The following is a 25,384-nucleotide window of genomic DNA, read 5'->3' on the forward strand; positions in this document are numbered from 1 at the left end:
CTCTAATCTACGCTGCTCACAGACCAAATCAAATTGAGTCCCAAGCTGACGATTCCATCTGTACATTTTCGCAAAGTTCATCCGATAATTTCTTTTCGATACGACCTAAACCAAGACAGCCAGCCAGCCAGCCAGCCAAAAAAAAAAAAAAAAAAAAAAAAAAAAACACAGCGAAAATCTCTCAACGAGTACTCGAACGAGAGTTCCTGGAGGGAGCTTTCTATACTTTGAACATAAACAGCAACATCGCGAAAATTTACAAGTTTCACCCTCCCTCAACTTGAAGAGCGCCGTCAGCCAATACAGTAAGCGAGACCAAACCGTGAAGCCTACGTCTTCAAGAGTTGCCTCCACAGCAGCCCAGAAGCTCAAAGGATGCCTAACGATGGGATTTTGTGCTCAAGAGAACAAATGACTGCATGTTTATCAAGCGACCTAAGGAGATAAGGATCAAGGGGTGCTGTGAAGGATGCGAGAAGGGGGATAGTATATGGAAGAAACAGGAGGGGATGTTGGGTAATCGAAGTATTGCAAGGGGTAGGGGAGTGGAAGGAGCATGGGAGTCGTGAGATGTAGTACAGAATAGATGGTTGGATTTCTAGTGGTAGGGTGTTGCGTGAATTTGTTGGGATGGATCAGTTCAGGAGTAAGAGGGGTGGACAGGTGGTAAAGCTGGCTAAGACAACTGGAGAGGCAAACCAGCAAGCCAGCAAGCCAGCAAAACAGCAAAACAGCAAAACAGCAAGCAAGCAAATGGGCTAGAAAATTTGTCAAAGCCTCTGTCTTCCACGCAATATAGACACCCCAGATGAAGTGTTTCAATAGTTTCTCCTCCCGGCCAGAATTAAACCCCAACACGTATTTTTGGAGGCTTGTAAATTCCTTGGAAATAAAGGGAGGCCGTATTGGATGAAGAAATCCTCAAGGGAACCTTAACCGAACAAAGGACTATAATAATCAAGCATGTAGAGGCAGCAGCACCTGCTCGATCTGCATCATATGCCCGTATCAAGTTGCCGTGGCTTTCCCAAAAGCTTTCTACACATCACAGACTGATTCAAACCAGATGCATTTATTCTCAAATGCCAATTTGGTACAGCCTTCTGGATATTCGCAGTGCAAATCTACCACCTTGACGCCCCCAATGCTTTTTCGACTTTCCAGTCCCGGTCAACTCCGATATACGCCATCCGACCCCCCCTCCCCCCCTAGGTATTACCCACCCCACCTATACGCAAAGTCGGTAACTGGCATATCGTCCTGCAGTCTCCGACTTTCGTATAATCTTTACCACTTGCCCTCGCCTTAGGCCAAGGTACTTCGCGACCGGATCGTTCAATTGAATTCGGGGAAGCTGAGTATCTTTCAACCGATATCTCTCCAACAGCGCCTTCTTCTCGTCCCTGCTCAGGGTGATGTGTTTAGGAACTAACTCGTGATGAGTGATGTTGACCAGCAGATCGGCGTCCATAAAGCACTCAATGCGCGTCTCGGAAGCGACAGCGGGAATGATCTTCAGCGCGGCGGGGGTGATAGTGACGGCAGTGACGAGGATACCAGTGGCGAAGCTGTTTGCAGAGCAGTACTGGGCGAAGGTGCGCATTTGCTTGATTCCGACATTTGTCTCGTTCAAGAACTCGACCCAGACGGTGCCAATATCGGAGGTGCCATCGGGTAGGGCGTACTGCTTCATCATCTTATCGCTGGGGCGGGCGGAGAACTGCATCCCTTTGCGGCTATATATGTATGTTGATCAGTATGGTTAGGTTCATTTTCGGTTCCTTTCCTTTCATTTCTCTCGGGCTGTTTGATACGGAGAGCCTTACTTGATGCTGCCATCCGCGAGGGTGTATGTGCTCTTAAAGTCAGCGAAGGAGATTTTGACTTCTTCTTCCGAGAGCTCGTAGCCGCGATCTGCTACCATCTCGTGGACCGTTCGCCATGCGCGCCAAAGACGAGCAGCCTCTCGATCACCAGCCTCGCGCTGCTTTCTCATGCGATCCTCGTTGTCCATCGTGGCGGCAGGTCTTTGAGGAGGATGAGGAAGAAGCGGAGAATGTAGAATGGGGAGTGGAGAATGTGGATGGTGGATGGTGGATAGTTCGTGGACTCGAGGGTAGAGATTGTCAGATTGTTTCGCAGCAGCAGCTTTTCAAAGATTCAAAGGGCCGACATTTTTCCGACACTTGGGTAGAGGTACGGAGGAACGGGCAGACTTCGGCTGAACTGCAACTTCGGCTGAACACTTACATAATTAATTATCTGTTCAACTCCTACGTATTCTCAACAATCCTTTTTCAACCTCCATCTTCACCCAAAATCATTTCAAATTTTATAATCTGGCTACGATGGCCGAACTCGCAACACCCTCCGGCGCAGCCATGTTCGACGCTGGTGGTGCGAAGAAGGAACACAAGAAGCCCGAGAAGCCAGACGAGGAGGCATACAAGGCCGCCCTCAAGAAAGCGGAGAAGGAGTATGCAGACAGTATGGCCAAGCTGGTAAGTTGACTCATTGAATGACTATTCACTTATTACTGTATCGAAGATTCATGTCGATGGCGACGTAAAGTGACCCTACGCAAGGCGACGCAACTTTCTAACTTGTCACAGAACGCTGTCAAGGCCAAATTGGATATCGCATTGCCCACCTCAAAAGACTCGCCCGCCGCGAAGCGCCGTGCAGATCTGCTGGCTCAACTGAGGGAGATCATAGAAAAGCAAGGTGCAGGAAAGGCTGGTCGCAACAAAATTTTTGAGGAGATGAGGAATGAGGAGGCCAAGATGAAGGATCTGGTTGCTCAGCAGAAGGCTGCGCGCAGCCGGGTTGCCTTCAAGAGCGTTGAGGATCTTGACCGCGAGATAGCCAGAATCGAGAAGCAAGTCGATGGTGGAATGATGAAGCTCGTTGACGAGAAGAAGGCCTTAGCCGAGCTCTCTAACTTGCGCAAGCAGCGCAAGGGATTTGCCGGTTTCGATGATGCTCAAAGGCAGATTGACGAGAAGAAGGCCGCCGTGAAAAAGCTCAAAGACACCCTTGATGACCCCGAGTCCAAGGCTCTGTCCGAAAAGTTCACCAAGATCCAAAGCGAATTGGACTCGATCAAAGCCGAGCAAGACGAGGCATACAAAGGCATCAACAGCCTGCGCGCCGAACGTCAGAGACTCCAAGATGAGCAACAACTCAAGTACCTCGCGATCAAAGCCACGAAGGACGCCTACTACCAAGCAGACCGTGCTGCTCAAAAATACGAATATGAGGCCCGTCAAAGAGCCAGAGAGCGCAAGAAGGCCGAAAACGAGAAGTTCCAGCAAGAGAAGAAAAAGGAGCGAGCGCAAAAAATGCTTGAAGAGGCCAGCGACAAGGCTTACCTTGACGAGATCCGCCGTGCCGAGTCTCTACTCCGTTTCCTCGACCCGTCCTATTCCGCCGAGAAGGCACCCCTGCAGGCACCTTCGAAGCACACCATCACCGATGTGAGAAAGGTTGACGACAGTGGGATCAAGGGCTTCAAGGTTGTTCGAAAGGAGGAAGAGGATTACTTCGCCGGTACTGGAGGCAAAAAGGGAAAGAAAAACAAGAAGGCCGCCGCTGCTGCAACTCCTGACACGCCTACTACCTCAGTCAGCAAGTACAGCTGCCCACCCGCCGTTATGGAGGATTGCGCCGCTATGGGACTCGAGCCACCGATGAGCGCTGCAGAAATCCCAGAGGTTCGCGAGAAGGTCAAGGCCAAGTTGGAATTCTGGAAATCTGATCAAGCTGCCCAAACCGAGAAGGTATGTTCACAAATTTACCAGTCTGAGATTGTCTACTAACCAAGCTCTTCAGAACATCGCAAAGGCTCGCAAGGAATTAGAGCGTCTCGAAGCCGAGGAGGAGGAGGCCTCATCTTCCACCCCAACAACTGACAGCAAGGTCGCCGCTTCCGCCTCAGAGGTTGTCGCCAACGAGATCAACCTCGTGAAGAGCGCAGTCTCAGACGTGGTCGCTGACCTCAAGAACGCCACCATCGGAGACAAGGCGGAGTAGACTTGCCGTCACACATTCTACCTTGCACTTCTCTCTCCTCTTCTCTTAAATAATAACAAATTAGGGACTCAAGCATGTCTCTCACCCGATTTTCCCTCTGGGTTGGAAGCCAAAAGTCATTTTCAGTTTAGCACTTGCTGCGAGGGACGGGAAACGGGGACGTTCCAAGTCTTTCTATCTTTTATTTTGGGCGGGGCTCTGCTGCTTCTTCCTCCGCGTGTGTGCGTGCGGATGTGGATTTGCCGTTCCAGTCATTGCCTGATCTGGAGAATGAGTGAATTGCATTGCGGTTGGATCAGGCTACGAAATCTTTGCTGTAGACTGCATGCATCCGTGCCTGCTTGCTTCTTTGCATCTTGGGCGCAGGAAAAAAAAAATACTTGATTTTTAATCCTACCTATTTTTGCTGTCTATAGCTCCGTAAGATGTATATCTACGTAAGCCAGCTCGCTTATCCAACCAAATGAACACTTACTCAATTACCTACGTACCTACCTACCTACCTGCTTATACGACGAGGCGCCTTCGGGCTCATTCGTCCCCTCCCTTTTTTAAATTATATTACTTTCATATACGTCTCTACGAAGTAAGTGGAACTTCAAGGTTTGAGCTTGGGTTTGAGAACGTAACGGCTTTGACGGCTCCGCTCAGAGAGCTTATGGAATTCTGGAATGGAGTCTTTAATATCAATGAATGAATGAGTGGATAAGTGGATAGGAGGAACTGATTGGTTACTATGCTATGCTATGCTATGCTATGCCATGTACATACACGTTTGCATGCCAGTCCAGTCCAGTCCAGTTCATCCACGAAAGCGTAAAGTTATCCAAGTCCACATCCTATATATAGCTCGAGTTCTTGCGTGACCGACCGTGTGGTACAGTCCTTCCTATGTAGGTATGCTATGTACCTATTCTATGCCACGCCTCGCTATGCTATGCTATGCTATGCTATGCTATGCTATGCTATGCTATGCTACTGCAATCTACAGAGAGAGATGATTTGAGAGGGAAAGAGGAGAGAGAATTTGAATCCGTGATTTTCGTCAACGCGTCCAAAGGGTTTTCCGACTTCTGTCTCGACAATGGGCCGGCTTGGCTCTTTTCGGGACGGCTACCTTCGCATCTTCGTATTTTCCTAGTGTTGTCCACTACTCCCATTCATCAAATTCTCTCTCTCTTTCTCCCACTCTCTCGCTCTCCAGCCCAGATCTCATATTGTTGGATTACGCCCTTTCCCCTTTTCTTTTCCCGCATTGCGTACACCAAATCCTCGGTATCCAGGCTACACATAGCCATATCCAGCCACATGCGGCGGCGCGTAAATGGGGCCCGGCCGTGCTCTCCCCCCATCTCGTTCCCCAATAGCAGTAGGTGGCGCTGGGACCCTCATAACCCTCTCCCTACTCTCCATTAACCCATCTCTCTCCCCTCTACTCCTCCTCCGCCGTCTCCTATCCTCCGTCCTCCTTTCCTCGATCTCACTCGGTTCCCGCAGTCTGACTTTCCTGCCCCTCTCCCTTCCCATGCCTACACCACCGAGAGCACTCATCGGCGGATCCCTCACCCCTGGGTCATCGTCTCCTGGCAGGTTTAGATCCACCAATCCGTAAAAATATTCCAAAACTTCAGGGTATCGCTGCACGGAAGCCTTCCAGTCCTCGTCGATGCCGCGTTTGAGTTCTAGGTCTGCGGCCGCGATCTCGGACGGGTGGGGACGGGCGCGGTAGTAATAGGCTGCGCGCTCGGTGACGCGGTGGATAGTAGAGGCGTGGAGGTCTTTCCGCCGAGCTGTGAGCATGCTGAAGTAGGAGAGGATGTAGTCCTGGGCATGACCGCGGACCCAGGCGCTGAAAAGCATAGAACGTTAGCTTTGCTTTCCAAATGGAGATATTGGGCACTGTAGTAGAAGAGGCGGTGTTTGAAATGAGGGTTGGTGACATATCCGAGGGTGATTAGGAGGGAGTGATAAAATTGTCTAGTAACGTACCGTATATCATTAAACACACTCGTCATCATCCTCTGCTCGGCCTGCCGCACAGCAATATCAAGACCCTTGGCCTCACACTCGCATTGAGCCAGAGCCGGCTGGCTGCAAATGGCACAGTCGGGATCCATGATCTTGACAGACTGCTTTCTTCTGCTGTGCTTGATTAACATGACTTCTGGAAGAAGGTAATCTGGCATAGCTGATGCGAGAACAACCCGACTATATAGTTAGATGTGGGGAAGGGTTGGAGGCAAAGAAGACAGCATAGTCTCCTCCCGACTTGGTTGGCTATCCACAAGCCGGGAGAGAGGCACAAAGGGAGATGCATCTTCTCTTGTACATAAACGGGTATAGAGGGTGCTGTGCGCATTGGACCGCCCGCATGATGGGGAAGATGGGGAGTGTGACAAACCATGAGTAGAAAGGCCTAGAGGAGTTGTGTGGGAGGATATGGAGATCACCCACCTGTTGTCTTGATATCTCGATCACGCTTCCCTCTTGAAGGTAGGTAGGGAAGTACAAGAGGTACGGAAGGAAGTACAAGAGGTATGGAAGGAAGAACAAGAGGTAGGGAAGCTCAGCAGCTTAACCGCAGGTCTCTTCGGGGACATCCAGCAAGCCACGTACTGACCGACTCGGCAGAAAACTAATATTAAAAGACGGGTTTGAGGCCAAGGAAGTGGCTCGGAACGCAAAGCGTGAAGGCATTCGCAGCGCAAAATGTCGTTCCAGCCAGCGCAACAGTAACAGCAACAAGTGGCAGTAGCAGTAGAACAGCAAATGTCATGTATTCGGCTAGTCGTCCTTTGTGCTGGCACAGAGTGGAGTAGGTCCTCTGCGCAGAGCAAATGGGACGGCCCCAACACTCCAGCAGCACTTGGTGTCGTGGCTCGCATGCTGGCCATCGCGTGCGCAAGTCCGCTGCATGGTCCGGGGCAGGCGTGGCATACCTATTATGACATCCTGTTGGTGGGAAGACCGAGGAGAGTATGGGGTCTGCAGCAATAGGTGCAGAGCCGAGATGGGTGGGATGGACTGCCTTTCCTTCTACACCGCTTAGATGCAATGGTGACGGGGACGGATGATTTTTAAAGTTATATATAGATCAAACCCAGATAGGAGAGAAGATGGATAGCTTGGATGACAGAGGATATGCGAATGGCGAGATGAAGGGAGACAGAGGGAGAGGGAGAGAGCGAGTTGCTCTGTTCTAGCGGGACGGATAAAAGCAAACAAACCGCGAATTTACCGAGTTTAGTCGAGGGGAATAGCGGGGATCGTTTGGTCTCGTGACATTTCGATGGAATACGGTGGACGATCCACACCCCTGACGCTCTACGGCGGGCGATAAGGCAATTCATACATCCAATATCAAACTCAAAGCGAACTTCCAACCTTCTGCCTCGACCCAGCGACACCCACTCCTGCTTAGTGGTAAGATGCCACCACGATGTCCAACTCTGCCCGGGACATTGACACCCTTTCTTTACCCCTCCCTCCTCTCGCAAACCCCTAAATTCCTATTACGAACACCCTTTAACCGCCGCCACGAATCGACTAGACCCCACATCCAACTCCCCGAAGAAGGGTCGCACCTCAACCCCCCACCTACCGACTACTCGCGCACAATCTTCACTGATCGCGCGACTGTAACATTATATGCTGGCGCAGGTGGCCATGGCTGCATTTCTTTCCTGCGCGAGAAATACATCGAGGCGGGCCCCGCGAACGGCGGCGATGGCGGCACCGGAGGAAACATTTACATCCAAGCCATGCGCGGCGAGACCTCTCTACACAAGCTGGCGCGGCGCAACATTCTGAGAGCTGGACGTGGAAAAAATGGACAGGGAAGGTCGCGAGGCGGAGAGCGAGGCGACGATGTCATTATCAAAGTCCCCGTGGGGACCGTAGTACGGGAAGTCGAACGCGTGGACCCCGTCGCCATCGAAGAGGAGAGGATGAAGCTTGAAGCCGGAAAAGAAGATGCTGTTGATGGCTCGGGCCCGTGGAAGTGGAGCCGGGAGAAGTGGTTGCTGTACCCCGCTATCACACCAGAGGATGTTGCGACTGCGGAGTTTCCGAGTTTACCCAGGGGGAGGAAGAGTCCGTTACAAATGGCGCAGGTCAAGGGACCAGTGTCACTAGATTTGAGTAAGCCTATGGAGAGGCCGCTATTGCTTGTGGCCGGCGCTATGGGCGGATTGGGGAACCCCCATTTCTGTACAAGGGCCGTCCCTAGACCGAAATTTGCTACGAAGGGGGAAGAGGGGGTCAAGCTCGTGCTTGAGCTTGAACTCAAGTTACTCGCGGATGTTGGACTCGTCGGGCTGCCTAACGCAGGAAAAAGTACGCTCTTAAGAGCCATGAGCCGGAGTCGAGCCCGAGTAGGTAACTGGGCATTCACAACCCTCCAGCCCAATATCGGGACGGTAGTTCTCGACGACCACAAAGGCCGTCCGCTCGCCCGCTGCCAATACGAAGATGGCGAGCCACGCACTCATTTCACCATCGCCGATATCCCGGGTCTCATCGAAGACGCCCATCTCGATAAAGGCCTCGGCATCTCCTTCCTGCGACACGTCGAGCGCGCCCGCGTCCTCGCCTTCGTCATCGACCTCTCAAAAGGCGACGCTATCACGGCTCTGAAAGGCCTCTGGAAAGAAGTCGGCGAGTACGAGCGCCTGAAGATCGCCGAGGAGAGGGAGAAGGCCAATCCAATCGTGCACTGGTCGCCATTCATGTCGCCCGAAGACGCGCTGGCGAATCGGCAGGAGACGATTGTCATCCCCAACGGCCCGACGTTTGAGAATCCGCTGGCCCCCGAGATGCCGAGTATCGCTGGCAAGCCCTGGTTTGTGGTTGCCACCAAGGCGGATCTGGACGGTACCAAGGAGAATTTCGACAGCTTGAGGCGCTACCTGGCCCAGGTTGATGGTGGGAGCGAGGCGCATCCTAGTGGGCAGCAGGACTGCTGGACCGGCAAGGTGGAGGCGATTCCTGTCAGTGCTATCAACGGGCACGGCGTGGAGAGAATTACCGAGTGGACTGTAAGCTTGTTGGATGTCTAGGCTCCCCCAAAAGTTATATATGTAAGATACATGTAGACAACGTCGTACAAACCACACCGTATGTGAGAACAGGGCTCGCAGCATCAATCAAAATTAAAAATTTAATCATTGTAGTAAGGACATACATATAGATGAATTGATGAATAGGTAGATAGACGGATGCGATGAAATGCTCAGAGTAAGAAGGGAGAAGGAGGATGAGGACGGATCTGGTAATTACTTCTCTGAAAAAACGCGCCACTTAAGAGCTTGAATTGAAAAGCGTCTGTCGGGCCTAACTAAGCATAGCGAATATATATATATATATATAAACATATTCTCTCGTCACCAAACAAACAAATAGCCCCAGCTGCACCCGACCGTTTACTCAATCAGAGAGAACGACCCCACCCCGGTGTGCGAAATCTCGAATAGAAGACCAGGAGACGGAGACGGTCTGTCATGGTGTCGTGTGGAGATGCATGCATGCAGAATGCGGTAGTAGCTTTTTATTATTTTGCGATTGGCTGGCTGAACAGTTGACGACAGACAGACAGTACGCACGTAGGTAGGTTAGGTAGGTAGGTACCTAGGTAGCTTAACTAGGTAGGTAAACCACCCCTTTTGATTAAGCGGAAAATTCAACACCAACGACATAGACAGAGAGAGCCGTCGAATTATGCAAAGCCATTCATGCATTGTCATCAACAACAAAGCGCAAAGGGGTCTGTATGCCCATTTACTCGATTCCAAACAGCCCAGCCGTGCCCCCCAGGTCAAATCCAAGTGCACCCATCATCGTATTTCGCAAACCCCAAAAGTCATAAACACATATCTACATCTCAGCACCTTCAGGTAGCAGCCCTCGATCGCTCCGAGTTGCTCCCACTCATCCCACAACAGTCTTCGTGCTCAAGCTCTCTAAGAACCCCGTCAGATCCTCTCTCTTGACCTCCACCACGCAATGCTCGAAGCTGTCAATACGCACTCGCGCACTCGTCTCCTCAACCACTTCTTGAAATGCGTTGCCGAATTTATTCCTGCCGAAGCCTCGGACTTGCGATTTCTCGTCCTCCTCCTCGTCGGAATCGTCGTCAGATGAGTCCGACGGTTCCGACTCCGACTCATCTTCTTCGTCTTCTTCGTCGCCGAGAGCCAGGCGGCGAGCTTCTCGTCTCTCCTCTCGAACCTTCTCCTTATTCTTCCGTCTGAGCTCACGAGCTTTCTGCTTGGCCTCTTGTTTCTCCTTGCGTGCTTTCGCGGCATACTTATCGCCGAAGCCCATGCCACCCCCACCTCCTCCGCCCGTACCCACGACAATATAGACACCTCTGCTTTCGTTCAAGCCGGCTACGACAAGTGGCATTCCTCGACCTTGGTTGCTTATCTTGCCTTTAGATTCTATTTCTTGCTGGACGATGGCTTCACCGATCCAAAGTGCGAGTTTTGTTAGAGCGGCGGGATGGGTAAACAAGGTGACATCAGGCCCTTCCTTCACGACACACATTCGGAAAGCTCTGAGCCGAAGAATCTGCCGCTTCTCTATGAGGCTTGTTCCCGTGCGAAGAATGGCGCGATGGAGTAGCTGGGCTGTTGGAAGTGCTGTCTTCAATTCCTCGATCCTTGCTGCATGTTAGTGTTGAGGTCATGCACATGCCACTGGTAATACTTACTTATCCAAAGCATCGTAAGCATCCCAGAACCTTCCAACCCATTCTTCGCTTTCCAGGGCACCGTCCTCGTCTGAAGTCTCCCTGATGTCTTTGCCTCGATCATTGGATCTGTTCTCCAGAGTAGAAACAGCCTTCTTACCCACTTCTAATATCGCACCAACAACAACACCAACATCTTGCGCACTCAGCGTCGCTCGCCAGCCCCAACTTCGCACGAAGCCCCAACCTTCCTTAGTACCACCTCTGTCTCTACCGTCGGTATCTTCCGAGGGAACGAGGTCATCAAGTCCGTAGATCTGCGCATACTTCAGCAGCTTAGATCGCAGGCTTCTTTTTAGCTCCATGTCCATATGAGTGTAGCTTTGCTTGCATTGAACAAGACTGACGCCCATCTTGGCAAGAAGCTTGTGCAGTCGTTTCCTCCCGTTATCAGACCAGATATGTAAGCGCGCAGAGAGATAAGGAGAGTGTAGCATGCTATCGTAAAGACTCCAGTGACGGATAAGAAGGAGCTTGGGTTCAGGGGATAGCCGAATGCTCGTGTCTGTAGGGCTTCTTGCTGTTGTCGGAATGACCCCACCGTTTTCCGGAAGAGAGTATCGATTCGAATGGGAGCTTGAATCTGAAAGCTCAGGAGGATTCAGCCGGCGCACTTCGTCACGAAGTAACTGTCTTATCCGTGACCCCCGAGTTCCTAGCCAACCTTTGGGAGACGCTGACATCTTCTGAGTAGTGACTGCAACACCCACAGAAGAACGGCCATATAGCTCCATCGAAGTAACCCCGACAATTGCCATCCATAACAGGTCATTATTTTCTCTTCCAAGTTCCGAGGCCAAAGAATACATCATCGAAGATATCGGTTCAGAATATGATGCTCCCAAAGAATAGTATTTTCGAAGTACTGATTCGTGTTGCCGCCGCATCTTCAAGAGTCGACGCCGTAATGTTCGTGCCGAAGGAGCTTTGAGAGGTTGGCTAGGGGTAGGAGAAACAGATCTGGAACCAGCACTCGAAGTCAATGCTGCAGGTCCGTTGAGTGAGAGTAAGCCTCGTTGTTTTGGGCGGGTCGGCGAATCTGGAATCGGGCTTGACTGCGGGGGATGTTAGGGAGCGAAGTAAACATTGGATGACAGCAGCATACCGAGTTACTTCTCCTCCTCTGCCGCGGTCTATCGTCATCGTCGCCGCTCTCATCCTCATCATCTCTATCAGTCCAGGATTTCCGCTTTTGGCCAGGCTTTGGATCTACTGGGCTATCTTCATCCTCATCCTCTGTGTCGCTTTCGTCGAGGTCCTCACCATCATCCTCCAGCTCTGGCATGTCAACCAGAGCAAGGTACGCGTCTCGCTCAGCTGCCAGATCCTCTTCAATGTCTCCGTCGTCAAAGACGATTATTCCCCCCTTGCTTGGCTTGTAATTGCGGAGGATTTTTGCCCCATCAATCCCCGTCTGGGGTCTGCTCACTACCTCCCCTCCTTCTTCGATTTGCGCAGATGGTGGCTGGCCTCCGAAGACATTGCCCAAGTTCCAGGGCCGGCGCGCATCAATAACCCACACTTCTACCCCCCCGTAATTAATCTGCTCCTCCTCGCCATCAAGGCCCAGCAGTCCTCCCAGATCAACCAAGCCTCCTACTCCCAAGCAGACCACCACGCCGCCACTGCCACCATTCCCCTCCATCATAGGCTGAATGACATTCTGGCCTGCCTTCTCCAAGTCGCCATATCCGGCAATTGGTTGGATCTTGTGGGGTATAAAATCCCGCTTGAGGAGCTGGGTAAGAATCCGGCAGCCGCAGAGCGCATCCGGTTCGAGAGAGACGAGGATGAGCACTGGCGCGGAGAGAGCATGGTGGGTTTTCTGGAGGTGGAGGTAGAGATTCGAAATGAGGGATCGTGGCAGATACATTGCTATGGTTGGCCAGACCTTTTCGACAGCATGTTATATCTGTCAAGGTCCCGGAAATATGTTCGTATAGCTGTAGCACCACCAGTGTAGGAGACCGACACGGTGAAAGAGGGGCGGGTGGACGCGTCTGGCAATCGAAGAGACGGGTTACTGTAGAATGTTTGCTATTCGAATTTGAAGACTGAGTAAGGTTTTGGTGGAAATTAAATGCCGGTTATTTCGATATTTTGTGTGCTTCGATTCTGTGCGGACTTCTGGTGTTGTGGTTGGCGAAATTGAAGTGAAGTTGGCAATGGAGCTTGGGGTTCGGAGTAGATCTCCAGGTCAGCTGAGGCTTGAGAATTGAGAGCAGCTCGACGCGTTGACGCGCCGGACGCTAAACCCTGGCCCACTACACCTCTCACTTTCTGCATCTACGCAGGGCAATTAATTTACGTGGAAAACATTATTTACTGTTGTTAGCCAAATATATATATATATATATATATATATATATATTCTCTCCATGAATGTAAGGCCCATCGCAACTTCAGAATTGGAGTTTGTCGATTTTTAAGATAAATTATCACCTGACGGTTGCTATTTTTCCACCTTCCAAGAGCATGCTACTACTATAAGTCTTCCTCAGGGTCCGGTAAGCTCTGGCTTTCTCTATCAAGATTTCATGCAAACTAGGCTCTCCAGCTTAAGATGCCAGGCTTGAAATCCAATCTTGATGTTGTGAAGGACTGCGACAAGTAGGCCATCTCTCCCCGCGCGTTACTTCCTGACCAAAGCTGATATGGCATAGCTTTCCATATTATGAGATTGGAAACTCGGAATCTTATGAGTCCCAAATGAGATGTCTGTGGAAGTTCTTTCTCCCGAACGACCCCCGCCCACATGGCTTTATTCTAGATGAAGTTGTGGAAAAGATGCCGTGGACTACGGACTATCAAATGATGCCAGATCGGAAGGAAATCCATCTCAAACCAAGGAACGATGAGAACCGTGGAGAATCTTGCAGTCAAAGTATCGAAAAATTGCTCGACATCGCCAGGGATATGGGTGTCTTTCCCAAGCTGGGCAAGAAACGCAACGAGCAGTACTCCATCGTTGGAGCCAGGTTTCCCATCGGTATTGAACGTTCAGCAAGCTCTCTGTTTGGTATCATTGGCCAAGGAGTCCACATGACTCTCTATACTCGCACGAGATCAGGCATGAAATTTTGGATCTCGGAGCGAAACCACAATAAATCGACGTACCCTGGTATGTTAGATAATGCGGTCGCGGGTGGCGTAGCCCTTGGCGAAATACCATTTGAATGTCTGGTACGGGAGGCTTCAGAGGAGGCCGCCATCTTGGATCAAAATGTTCGTGAGCATGCGAAAGCTGCTGGTACAGTCACTTGGTTCAACATCAGTGACTCCAGAGCTGGTGGCGAGCCTGGTCTAATGAACCCCGGTCTTCTTTACGTCTATGACTTGGAAGTTGCGGAAGACGTTACGTTCGAGCCTGTTGATAACGATGTTCACGCTTTCCATCTCATGGATGTTCAGCAGGTGAAAGATGCAATGTTAGATGGGAAATTCAAGCCTTCGAGCGCTAGCGTCATGATGGACTTTCTCATTCGGCACGGATTCATCACTGTCGAGAGTGAGAAAGACTATGTCGAGATAGTTTCGAGGCTCCATCGGAAACTGCCATTTCCAACGAGCGCTCGTTGAACGAAGCTATTGCTTCACGGACGGGGATACATTTAGGAATAGCTCTTTCCAACAATAGAATCTTGGAATAATCACTCAAAATCGACCATCGGCCGTCACTCGAGTATACCCTAACAGTCGTCGAGCATTTCTGCAGCCGAGAAGCTTCACCATGATCTACAATTAGCCCCGACAAGGAAAACACTTTGCAAGTTCTTCCCATGTAAGGGAAGTATCCGCTCTCTCGCAGACCAAACATGAAGCAAGGCCTCCATGACATCTTTTGCCTGTTACGACCTCCTCTTTCAAGTTCTGCGCGAGTTTTTCAATAATTTCAAGACTGTACCAGCTGCATTTTTCATTTATTAAATTGCAGTTAAATGCAGCGACAGCATATCTGTTCCTGTTTTGAAAAAGTCTGCCCTCTCAGCAGATGGCGGATGAGGAAACAAAGTCGTCCCAGCGATCCTCTGGTGGACTTTTTGGATATAATCGGCATCTTCTTAGACGCATTTGGTCATACTCCCCGTGTTTTTTGGGGGTTTTTTTATGAATTGTATTGCAAATTGCAAATGTATAGGAGGTCTCATCTGCCTAGTTTTCAGAAGGTGATTGATGCGATGCTCGAAACTTGAGAGATGCTGCAAAACATTAGGTACGCCACTCCTGTAATGGAAACTGTTCCCATTTGCTAATTACAAGCTAAAAATATATTCATAACGGAACATTCACACATGACTGATGACCTGTTCAATATCCATCCTGCGCATCCCTGTATCACAAACACTGATGCCGTCGTTACTACCGTAAGTAAAAAGCACTTCCTGGCTGTTGCTTCGTTTAAGTCCTTGGCCATTCTTATCGCGTTGATCCCCAAAGATGCCGTTGCTCGCATTCCTCTTCTCAACATCTCCCGGGGGTACTGCTTAACAAAGATAGCCATCGAAATGGTACCACGGCTCTTGCCGATGACAGACTCCAACTCGTAATCCTTAGTTCCGCCAGAACCATTGCGTGGAGTCCTTGGGTAGCTGCCACTTGAGCCTTGCAAATTCCTGCGGATGGCGGCGCGCATCTGAGGACCTATCCATGCCAATGTTACGACTTCTCTTGTTCTCCTTCGTCCATTACGCTCCGAATCAGTGGCGCATAAAATGCAGCCCTTGAATTCATCATGATTCCCTCTCTGAAGGAGTACCAAGTAAATATACGGCTTCGGAAAATGCCAATCCGTAACCGTCACAGAGCCCGAGTCTCGACCTCACCACAGTCTCGACGTCGCTGTCTTTTCATAAGCGAGGTGGGGTGTACAGCCGAGAGGACTTCGGGTTATCCGGTGGCTAACCAGAGCAGTGGTTGGCCTTTGGCCCAATGACAGGCCTCGATCAAAGGTGGGCGTCAAAGAATCAAAATCAGAAACAACATCAATTGAAAATTCCAGAGAGAGACTACCTTATACCCTACATGATTTTACAGAACTGGTTTTCGAAATCTAGGCAAGCAAACATGCCCTCAACCGTCCAAATACTATTTCTGGCTGCCTTGCCAATATTAGGCGTAGCAGTATTTTTCACCTGGGTCCAGACATCCTTCTCCCCTCTGTGGGACACCTCATCCTCTGCTCCCCAGGTGAAAATCTCGCAGGGCCTTGTGGTCGGGACAATATTAGACAACAAATTCCCAGCGCCTATCGAGGCTTTCATGGGGTTGCCTTATTCGCAGCCACCGACCGGGGAGAGACGGTTCCGACGTGCAGTGCCGTTGCCAGAATCGGATAAGACCTTCAAGGCTCAAGAGTACGGGCAGATGTATGTTCCAAAAGTCGCTATTACATGAAGCATTGCTGAAGTGGTGCTAGTTGCCCTGGGAAGCAGCTGTTACAGGGAGTCTCTGCACCTAGTAGCGAGGACTGCATGGTACGAGTTCTAAGCTTCTATCTATACTCACTCTTTGCGAGATAATTTTCACGCAAGACATATTGACTCCCTCGTTTCCTGGAGACGGTCAATATCTTTAGGCAGAAACCGGTACCTGGCAGAAACAAGCTGCCGGTTGCTGTGTACATCCATGGCGGTGCTTTCAATAGGGGTAGCGGTTCGTATTTCCACCACGATACTAGGTATAGTAGAATATGAAGATCGCTAAAAATTCATGCAGCAAAAATGCACAACACTGCATCGATGGTTGCGTGGTCTGAGAGCCCCTTCATCGGAGTTAGCTTCAACTACAGGTAATTTAAGCGAGGTGTTGTTTACACCTCAAGGACCCTCTCGGCTTACGACGGCAGAATCGGCGCACTAGGCTTCTTGCCCTCCAAGATTACGTTTGAGGAGGACATTGTGAACTTGGGCCTTCACGATCAAGTCTTTCTACTGAACTGGGTACAAGATAACATTGAGGCCTTTGGGGGCGACAAGAACGATGTGACCATCTTCGGACTTTCGGCTGGCGCTCATTCGGTGCGTTCAAACAACCATTTCTTCCCGAACCTTCATTAACATTGCACAAGATCGGACATCATATCCTCAACTTCAGGGAAGGGGTAGCTCCTCTATTCCACAAGGCCATCATTGAATCCGGAGCTCCGACTTCCCGAGCTGTCCATCCTTACGATGCGCAAGTTCACGAAGATCAGTTTGCACTATTCGTCTCCAAAGCCGGCTGCTCAGATGTCCACAGAAAATCCATAACATCTTGCTTACGCTCCAAGCCCGAAAAGAGCATCACCGATGCCTCTACAGTAGTGTTTGACAAATACAACCCCAGTCTCCGATGGGCCTTCCAGCCAGCTATTGACCACGCTCTGATCCACGGCAGACCCATCGACGTCTGGGGCTCCGGCAGATGGAACAAAGTCCCCATCATGACGGGACACGTCACGAACGAGGGAACCTACTACGTACCGGTATCGACCGCCACCTCCGAAGACTTCACCAGTTTCTTCAACGTGCTGCTCCCGCACTACTCCCCCGCCGATCTCGCCAGCATCAACTCCCTGTACCCGGATCCCTCCACGGACAGGCACTCCATCTACGCGGAGACCAGAGACATGGACGCTCTCGGTATCGGGCCACAGTTCAAGCGGGTGGAAGCCGCGTATGCGCACTACGCCTACGCCTGCCCTGTCCGCCAGACCGCGGACATGGCGTCCGCTGCTCTCCACGGCCCCCCGCCGGTCTGGGTCTACCACTGGGCGCTCAACAAGACGGTCAAGGGGGGCGCGAACCACGGCGACAACATGTACTACGAGAGCTTTGCGGAGGAGGTCACCAGCATTAGCGAGGCGCAGAAGGAGGTCTCGGGAAAGTACCACGCCTACGTGACGAGTTTCATTACGGAGGGCGATCCGAATGTTGTTCGAGGTCGGTATGCAGACAGGCCAAGGTGGGAGAGGTATGAGAGGGGGGAGGAGAGGGTTATGACGTTTGGTAAGGGGAATGATGAGAGGGCTGGTGGCGGCGAGGTCGGAGTTGCGGCACAGATGGCCGGCAGCGAGTGGATCAAGAAGGAGTGTGCGTTCTGGTGGAAGAAGAGTCATGATACGGAGGAGTGAGTGTGAGTGCGATCGATTAACGTTGAAAGATCATGTGGATTCTATATACCGCAGTTCAGTCTTGGATCTATGGGGTATCACTAATTATTGACTCTCTATCACTTATTGACCCTCTTGCACTCTCCTCCAAATATCCGCCCCGGCTAGCACCGTGCTCACAGCACTCAACATGCCTACAGTGGCTGGCGAAGCTGTTAGCCAGCCCGTGGTCGTCCCTGGGATGAACAGGTCACAGGCATCGATGACCACCTTCTTCATGATTTTCCTCCTCAGCGTGACTTTCTCCCTCATCCGAGATTCCACTTCCTCGGCTTCCCTCTCCTTAGACTTCTTCTCATCGGCCTCGTCAGCCCCAGCCACGTTCTCCACCGCCAGCCCGTACGATCGCAAACCCCATAACTCCCACAGACCCCCCAGAATCCCTAAGCTCAGCGAGTAAAACCAGAACCTCATGGCTTCGACGAACAAGCCCGGTGCCCAGGTCGTGGACACGACACCCATGGAGTCCAGCTACACGACATCAACATCCTCATTTCCGGCGCCAAAAAAACCCCCCATCTCTGCCCTCCATCCTCTCTCAACTGGAACGGAGGTGGGGGTACTCACAATCGTGAAACTCTCCAACAGTAGATACATCCCCAAGCAACTCCACTTCCCGAACTCAAGCGCAGCCAGCACCCCGCCGCTCTGCTCCGAGAGCACGCGGAAAGCGAGCGCAAAGGCGTCGACGAATTTGAGGAAGCGGAGGTAGCGACGTCCTGGCATCGTAATCAAAATCCATCCGAAAATCTGCTTCAAGAGAAAACGCAGGAGAAAATGAAAGAGGAACAGCTGGTGGTGGTGTTTACCTACCGAGAGCGAGCTGCGTGCGCGCTTGCAGCCATGGTGCAGCAGCTGCTGCTGTGAGGGAGTAGGCTGCGACGATCTGGGCGAGAGATTGGAGAAGGCGGAGGGTCTTCTCGAGGCCAGCTTACATGTGGGAAGTAGATGTCAGCTCATTTGCTCCATACATATATATAAGTATATATATATATATATATATATATATATATGCCATCTATCACTTCTCGTGAGACTGAGATGTTCAATGGAAGAGCGGGGAGGAGGAAAAGGAGAAAGTACCAGCGTCGCCGACAAATCGCGATAGTTGTGACGCGGCCTTGATAGCTGCCGACATGTTCACCAATCCGACAGAGATATTGGCTCCTCGTTGAAGAGAGGCGGAGGAGGATACTGTCCATCAAATCATCTCTATTCTCTACGATTTGGGAGTCGGAGTATGCTGGTGGACCGTGGACGGGTTATCCGCTGGGACAGCTGCAGCGCACTAATGCCCTAATTCAGCGGGGACATGCAGCGGGAGTCCCGAGTCGAGTCGAGTCGAGTCGAGTCAACGACAACAAAGTCCTTCTGGCGGCGATGGGAGACCCAGAGAAAGATATGGTTTGCATGCATGCGTGCACGATCTTCACGCGTTTAAGGTTGCGGTAGTTTGAGTTTCGTCTATGAAAATCCACCCTTGCGTTGCTTCTTCGGACTTCATGATAGACATCGAAGCCTTGATGAGCTCGAAAGCGAATCGGAGGAATGGAAAGAGGATGTAAAGTGCTGGGCAATCATCTGAATATATTTCTGCAGTTGAATGAGGAGTTTTCAGATAGAAAGTATCACCTCGATCATTGCTGGAATATAGGGTTTTCGCCCCTATTCCTGTACTAGGATTATTAGCCCCTTGGCTACTCCTACTTTATGTACAGCTACCGGTAGGTCTCAGCTCTCACCTACGGTACTTGAATAAACACCCTCTGACTCCTTGATTCTAGCAATCATGACAGGCTGTAGCTAATCCGAAGAAAAGTAGGGTCGGACTGGTGCAAAACCAGAGAAAAGGACAACAAAGCAGAAATGGACGAAATTAAATTTAACATTTACCTTTGACTGCGCTTCTGTTACGGATAAAATGGCCAGAAATGGGGATACAGCCTCGAAAAGTAAGACAATGTTTGCGAGTGGAAACTCGAGATAGTAAATAGCCTTGGCAAGCCAACCGAATACGTCCATTAATTCAACCGACATCCACCGGCATCAACCACCTCCCAACCACTGACCATTCTATTCACGATGATTCTCGTCCTATACCAGAGGGAAGACGCCATTTTGAGCTGAGCTGGTCCTATAGAGCCAGACGGGACGGCCATGAATACACCTTGGGAAGTCTGCTACGGTATCGGAGATTTACGGGATGCTATACGCCAGCTGCATGTTACTGCAGCTGCGTATAACACAATTGTCTCTCGACGGATGACCTCTGTGATCTGATGGACTCGATCGTTATCAGTATCTATTCGTTGTCAGTATCTATTCGCTTGCCCAGCCTTTGATCTCCAACGGCTCTCGACGCTTTCCTACTACCGTCTTTTGTGAATAGATGGTTGGTAGAGGTATAGTGTCTCCCGAGTTGGTTGGAAATACCCTTGTACCAACGGATAAGACTGGGCCCTTATATCCTGTCTGCATGAGCAGCCATGGGCTTTAGAAACTGCGCACTCGTTCTGGCCGTCCAAAGCCTTGTTGAAGGGTGCTGACTGCATGATTTCTTGAACTAAGAATACCGGTGAGCTTATATCATCTTACCGCTGATATCACGGAGATGTGCATACCGCTCCCATCTCACTATCGTCTATTTGCCTCCGATACTGGGTGTTGGATTGGCTAGTGTCATATAGGAGGAACGTGTCTTGTTATTCAAGACTCCGCAAATCTCTCGCTTATTTCTGTCGGTTGTCATTTGAAGGCTGGTCAGCAGCTTAGCAAGGGCTGAGGGCTGAATGGCTTAAAAATTTGGCTATTTGATTATCCGCGTCAGATACTTGATCTATGCCATGGCCTTTCACGACGTGGAAATTTACGAATTATTTATTTTGTTCTTTTCGATATTTGCGCATGATAGTCAGTCGCCGAGGGGGGATTATGAAGATCAGAGACTCGAGCCCGATAGTTTCATCTGTAACCCACGCAAGTGATATGCCGAGGTACTCTTTGCCACAGAAACACTATGCCAGTGCTGACTTCTCAATATCTAGTGGTAACAATATTCAGACGATCTCAAGCTCTGCCGCCAACTAGATTTTCAGGTTCACGCTCAAGACGGTGCACGATTTCGTTTTCCCCATGGAAGATACTGATCATTCAATGCATCTTGAGTACATTTCTAAGGACGTTACGGACCAACTATCCCTTTCTGCACGATATCTGGACCTGGATACAGTCGACATCGCTAGAATGGTTTCAGAAACGATGCTCGAGGCTCGTTACATCTGTGCCAAGGTCAACCTCCCCGACCCACGAGTCTTCAACGTTACGTGGCACGTGAATTCGATATTGCAACGTCTGCTCCACATGAATTTGGAAGACGATGGATCTTGCTCCGAAAATCTGACTGATGCATGTCGCTACGCGCCTTGCATGTTTCTGCTCCTGCCCTTCAACAACCAGGTAAGTCTTGATTCCTCACCCACTGTTATGCAGTATCTACCCGTCCACTAGCGTTGAAGGCAACTTTTGAATCATCCATTGAGGCTCAAAACTCTCTCGTAGTTTCTAGACCCTACCCTGCTCCTCAACACCTTCCTCTAAAAGCTCAAGGCAGCACTGAATAGCCTGGTTCCATATGCAGGCCCCGACAGCCCCCTACTCTTCTGTGTTCTAGCGATCGGAGCCGTCATCTCAACCAGTTCCTCGAAAGGGACTGGTTCATCGCTCATTTGATCTTCGCGGCGGCGAACCTACACGTTACGTGCTGGGAAGATATGGAGGCGGCTATGCAGAAGATTCTGTGGCTGGATGGGTATATCGATTGCATGTTCGCTCAGTTGTGGGAGGACATCGAGTGCTTGTCAAGGGATCGGAATGCATATAACCCTTATAGTGCTGTGCTGTTTCGCCCGCAGTGCGATGGTGGAGGAGGTCGTTTTGCAGTGAGTTGCTATATCGATTCTACTTGGAGCGTTTCTGGCTTTTGGGAGTCGCTTGTCACCCTTTATAGTCCATGACCGTTTTCTACATCTTAATAGCCGGCCGGGGCTATCCTTTTAGGTCTTGGATGATATTAATCGCGGCGATTTCTTATACGGGCTTAGATCCTAACGTTCAATCCAAAACTCCTCACAATGAACTCCTATTGACAAGATATTTACTCTGGCATCACGTGGATCGTATCTCCATACATACCTACGCCTAAACCGCATACGCATCCGAGCTCTCTCGCATCCGGAAAACTTCAACGTCAACTTCTCAACTACGAACATGCAGCCAAAGCTCAGCCGCGATCACGAATGAAGCACAACTAACCTCTTCCAACCACTTGCTGAAAACGCAATACCTCTTTCTCCTACAAACAGAGTGGTCACATCAGCACGCGCTTGATCCAGACCGTACGGACGAAAGTGAGGTAGGTACAAGCAACAACACGTAGGTCACCTGGCCTAGTGGCTGCGAACGTGTTTCGTTTCAGTAGTGGCGCTTCTTCGCATCGATAAATACTTGAGATGAAGCTATCCCAAGTCTAGTTTTGGATGTTCCTGCGGCCGTTTGATTATTGTCGAAACGCGGCCCGTGGCGAAGGGTCGTATTCTCGGATACTGTAACCTCGCAGTTAGTTCAGCACGCGTTGAGAGCTTCGGGTCGAGTCCGGATCTGGGTTGTTGAGATTGTCCTATTGCTAGTATTCGGGCTTTTCAGAAGATTGCTGGTGCTGTTTTTGCATTTCATGGCGCCCCAAAGAGCGATTGCAGAGGAATTTGTATGGCGAAAGCTGTCCTTCCCGTCGGCTATTTCTGAGTATCTGCTGGGATCGTTGAAGCCTCGAAGCTAGAAGGTCACCATGAAACCCTAGTTGAAGCCAGCCTTAGCTGCTCCGCAGAAGGTCTGGCTATCAAATTCAGACGGTCGAGTTATTTTGACACGAGAAACTGGCCTGACCATATTTAATATTTACGCGGTCATCGCCGTGTGTGTTGTTCCGAGATCAAGATAGAGCGAACGATATCTGAACTGGCCGTACCTTCAGCCTCTTCTCTGCCAGGCTCATTCACCACAGCAATCGATTGCAGGCCAATCCGAAAATATGGTGAGCCTAGGGGCGAAGATCCGGGCGAAGATCCGGAAGGATCCGAATCTTCCTCGATTGGGAAGGGGTATCAAACTGGGATTAAGGGGACTTCGTGCTGGCGCGGGGACATACTTCAGCGACAAAGTGCCAGTTTTCCAGTGGATTTCTGTGTATTCTCCCAAATGGATCATAGATGATGCGCTGGCTGGATCGTCTGTCGGTCTGCTTCTTCTTCCGCAGGCCTTGATGTATTCCATGGTCGCCGGCGTTCCCATTCAACAAGCATTATTTGCGAGCTGGCTGCCAGGCTTGATTTATGCTTTCATGGGCACTTCGAGAGGTATACGGCCTCCTGTATCAGCTCCTAAAGACACTAACTTCCCGCGCAGACATCAGTCTTGGTCCTACTTTCTCTTCCGCACTTTTCACGGGCATTGTCGTCAAAGATCTCGGCATCTTTGGAGTACCTGCGCCGATTGCTGTTTCCGCCGTGAGCTTCTCGCTGGGGCTATGGTCGATGGCATTCGGGATGCTCAAATTAGGCTTCCTATTCGACTTCATTTCGCTCCCGATGAGCCTCGGTTTCGCGATGGGTACAGCACTCGTGGTTTCCAATAGCCAGATACCTGCCATTCTGGGACTGAACGGCATCACGATTATATTCTCCGAAATGATGCCACAAATAATCAAGCAGATAAAGGAGACGAGACCGCTTACCGTTTTTATCGCCTTCGTATCGATCGTCATACTCACGGCGACAACGTATGTCGCAAGCAAATGGGGCAAAAAGAACGGATATATTCGCTTCTGGACGAATAGTCGCAACTTGGTTGTCCTCGGCTTGTTCACGGGAATGAGCTACTATGTCAATAATGGTCTGCAATTTCCTATGTTCTCTGTCCTTGGGCCAGTCAACGCAACTATTCCTGCACCTTCACTGCCGAAAGGCAGATTAGTTTCACAACTGGTGATGGCGATGTTTAGCCTTATGACTTCTACGGCTCTAGAGCATGTTACTCTTGCCAAAGCTTTTGCTTATAAGAACGGCTATACTATCGATGCAAGCCAGGAAGTTTTCTCCATCGGTGTAGCCAACATCGTAAATTCATTGTTTGGTGGGCTACCAGTAGGAGGGGGAGACATGGCGCGAGCTTCAGTCAACGCGACATCGGGAGTAAAGAGTCCTCTGTCTGGATTGTTTACATCCTTCACGGTTATCCTGGGGATGTATGCACTCGGCCCCAGCCTGACTTTCATGCCCCTCGCGTAGGTTTTATCTCTAGAATTTCTCAACCTTTTCTGTGGCGTCTCGCTAACTAACCATCTAGCACCGTTGCAGCAGTGATTGCCGTTACAGTTCTCGACCAGCAGCCAGCGCAGGCACTCATGGGTAAATACTGGAAGACATCATTCGTGGACTTCGTCACTCTCTTCCTGGCGTTCACTATGACCTTCATGGGATCGGCAGCCGTCGGCATCGGCATGGCTTTCTGCTTCGCGGCCTTCTACACGCTGATGCGGGTCATGTTCTCCCGCCCTGGATCGCTCGTTTCCATCGACCTCGAGAGCAAGTACACCAACGACACACCTCCGTGGTGGGCGAAGGAAGACCGGGTCCCGCCCGGTAGCCAGGTCATCCGGCTCGAGACGGATGCCATCTGGCTGAACGCTGAGCGGCTCAAGCGCCACATCATGGACACGGTGTACACCTACCAGTCCGGCGTCCCGAGAGGCAAGTCCGCGGCCAAGAGACGAGTCTGGAACTATCGCCGCGACAAACACATCGCCAAGCTCCGCCGGAAAGCCCGCGTCAACGACACCGATACTTTTATCCCTCGACTGCGTGTGGTGATCCTCGACCTGACATCCACCTCCTTCATCGATAGCTGCGCCATCCAGATCCTCGAGGAGATCAAGCTCGAGCTGAGGGCGTACGCGGGAGAGGGTGTGGAGTTCCGTTTCGTGGGCATGAACACGAACGTCCGGAGGCGGTTCGCACGGGCTGGTTGGAAGATCGTCTCGCCCAACGGAAATCACCAAGAGCCCGTCATTGGACTCGCACTGGGCGGTGAAGAGATGGAGTCGGAGAAAGAGAAAGAGGACGACCGGGTGAAGGACTTGTGGTTTGAGTTCCTGCCACACGCGATCCAACACATCTCGCCGACGGGCCCCGAGGGCTACGATTTCGAGGAGGTGAGCGTGCGAGTGAACATGAAGAAATTCTGATGTGAAATCTCTCCTCTTCTCTGGCTAGATGGAGGGTTTTTCCAGGATTTTTACTACCTACCCTTTACGGCTAGCCGTCTGTGGTTGGTGTCAGGGTCGTTCGGGATACCGAGAATATTAGATTAATGATATTTTTCAATTTATTTTACACACAAGC

At 50.7% G+C, this 25,384-nt stretch overlaps 9 protein-coding genes across 9 annotated transcripts; 5 read left to right on the forward strand and 4 right to left on the reverse strand.

The window, feature by feature from the left end:
- Nucleotides 1-1,228: 1,228 nt before the first annotated feature.
- L3040_001887 (uncharacterized protein) lies at nt 1,229-2,014 on the reverse strand (the record flags this gene model as incomplete). Its single annotated transcript, XM_007289546.1, has 2 exons — nt 1,229-1,736; nt 1,827-2,014. The coding sequence occupies 2 exons, from the start codon at nt 2,012-2,014 to the stop codon at nt 1,229-1,231; spliced, it is 696 nt and encodes a 231-aa protein (XP_007289608.1).
- Nucleotides 2,015-2,348: 334 nt separating this feature from the next.
- On the forward strand, nt 2,349-4,032 carry L3040_001888 (uncharacterized protein; the record flags this gene model as incomplete). Its single annotated transcript, XM_007289545.1, has 3 exons — nt 2,349-2,501; nt 2,613-3,779; nt 3,832-4,032. The coding sequence occupies 3 exons, from the start codon at nt 2,349-2,351 to the stop codon at nt 4,030-4,032; spliced, it is 1,521 nt and encodes a 506-aa protein (XP_007289607.1).
- Nucleotides 4,033-5,316: 1,284 nt separating this feature from the next.
- On the reverse strand, nt 5,317-6,191 carry L3040_001889 (uncharacterized protein; the record flags this gene model as incomplete). The annotated part of the gene is made up of 3 exons (XM_066156933.1): nt 5,317-5,411; nt 5,517-5,881; nt 6,022-6,191. 3 exons carry the CDS (start codon nt 6,189-6,191, stop codon nt 5,317-5,319), a joined length of 630 nt encoding a protein of 209 aa, XP_066012936.1.
- Nucleotides 6,192-7,460: 1,269 nt separating this feature from the next.
- Nucleotides 7,461-9,089, forward strand: L3040_001890 (uncharacterized protein; the record flags this gene model as incomplete). The annotated part of the gene is made up of 1 exon (XM_007289543.1): nt 7,461-9,089. The coding sequence occupies one exon, from the start codon at nt 7,461-7,463 to the stop codon at nt 9,087-9,089; it is 1,629 nt and encodes a 542-aa protein (XP_007289605.1).
- An 868-nt stretch (nt 9,090-9,957) lies between these two features.
- On the reverse strand, nt 9,958-12,653 carry L3040_001891 (uncharacterized protein; the record flags this gene model as incomplete). The annotated part of the gene is made up of 3 exons (XM_007289542.2): nt 9,958-10,690; nt 10,742-11,835; nt 11,886-12,653. 3 exons carry the CDS (start codon nt 12,651-12,653, stop codon nt 9,958-9,960), a joined length of 2,595 nt encoding a protein of 864 aa, XP_007289604.2.
- Nucleotides 12,654-13,343: 690 nt separating this feature from the next.
- On the forward strand, nt 13,344-14,359 carry L3040_001892 (uncharacterized protein; the record flags this gene model as incomplete). The annotated part of the gene is made up of 3 exons (XM_066156934.1): nt 13,344-13,390; nt 13,444-13,901; nt 13,980-14,359. 3 exons carry the CDS (start codon nt 13,344-13,346, stop codon nt 14,357-14,359), a joined length of 885 nt encoding a protein of 294 aa, XP_066012937.1.
- Nucleotides 14,360-15,844: 1,485 nt separating this feature from the next.
- On the forward strand, nt 15,845-17,891 carry L3040_001893 (uncharacterized protein; the record flags this gene model as incomplete). The annotated part of the gene is made up of 6 exons (XM_007289540.1): nt 15,845-16,146; nt 16,197-16,254; nt 16,339-16,432; nt 16,496-16,568; nt 16,626-16,797; nt 16,848-17,891. The coding sequence occupies 6 exons, from the start codon at nt 15,845-15,847 to the stop codon at nt 17,889-17,891; spliced, it is 1,743 nt and encodes a 580-aa protein (XP_007289602.1).
- A 102-nt stretch (nt 17,892-17,993) lies between these two features.
- On the reverse strand, nt 17,994-19,068 carry L3040_001894 (uncharacterized protein; the record flags this gene model as incomplete). The annotated part of the gene is made up of 4 exons (XM_007289539.2): nt 17,994-18,401; nt 18,498-18,649; nt 18,744-18,860; nt 19,014-19,068. The coding sequence occupies 4 exons, from the start codon at nt 19,066-19,068 to the stop codon at nt 17,994-17,996; spliced, it is 732 nt and encodes a 243-aa protein (XP_007289601.2).
- A 3,948-nt stretch (nt 19,069-23,016) lies between these two features.
- L3040_001895 (uncharacterized protein) lies at nt 23,017-25,227 on the forward strand (the record flags this gene model as incomplete). The annotated part of the gene is made up of 3 exons (XM_007289538.2): nt 23,017-23,341; nt 23,391-24,267; nt 24,330-25,227. The coding sequence occupies 3 exons, from the start codon at nt 23,017-23,019 to the stop codon at nt 25,225-25,227; spliced, it is 2,100 nt and encodes a 699-aa protein (XP_007289600.2).
- Between the last annotated feature and the right edge of the window lie 157 nt (nt 25,228-25,384).

Source organism: Drepanopeziza brunnea, assembly GCF_022702325.1.
Source record: "Drepanopeziza brunnea f. sp. 'multigermtubi' strain 214-2 chromosome Unknown ctg2, whole genome shotgun sequence".
Classification (NCBI taxonomy): Eukaryota; Fungi; Ascomycota; class Leotiomycetes; order Helotiales; family Drepanopezizaceae; genus Drepanopeziza; species Drepanopeziza brunnea.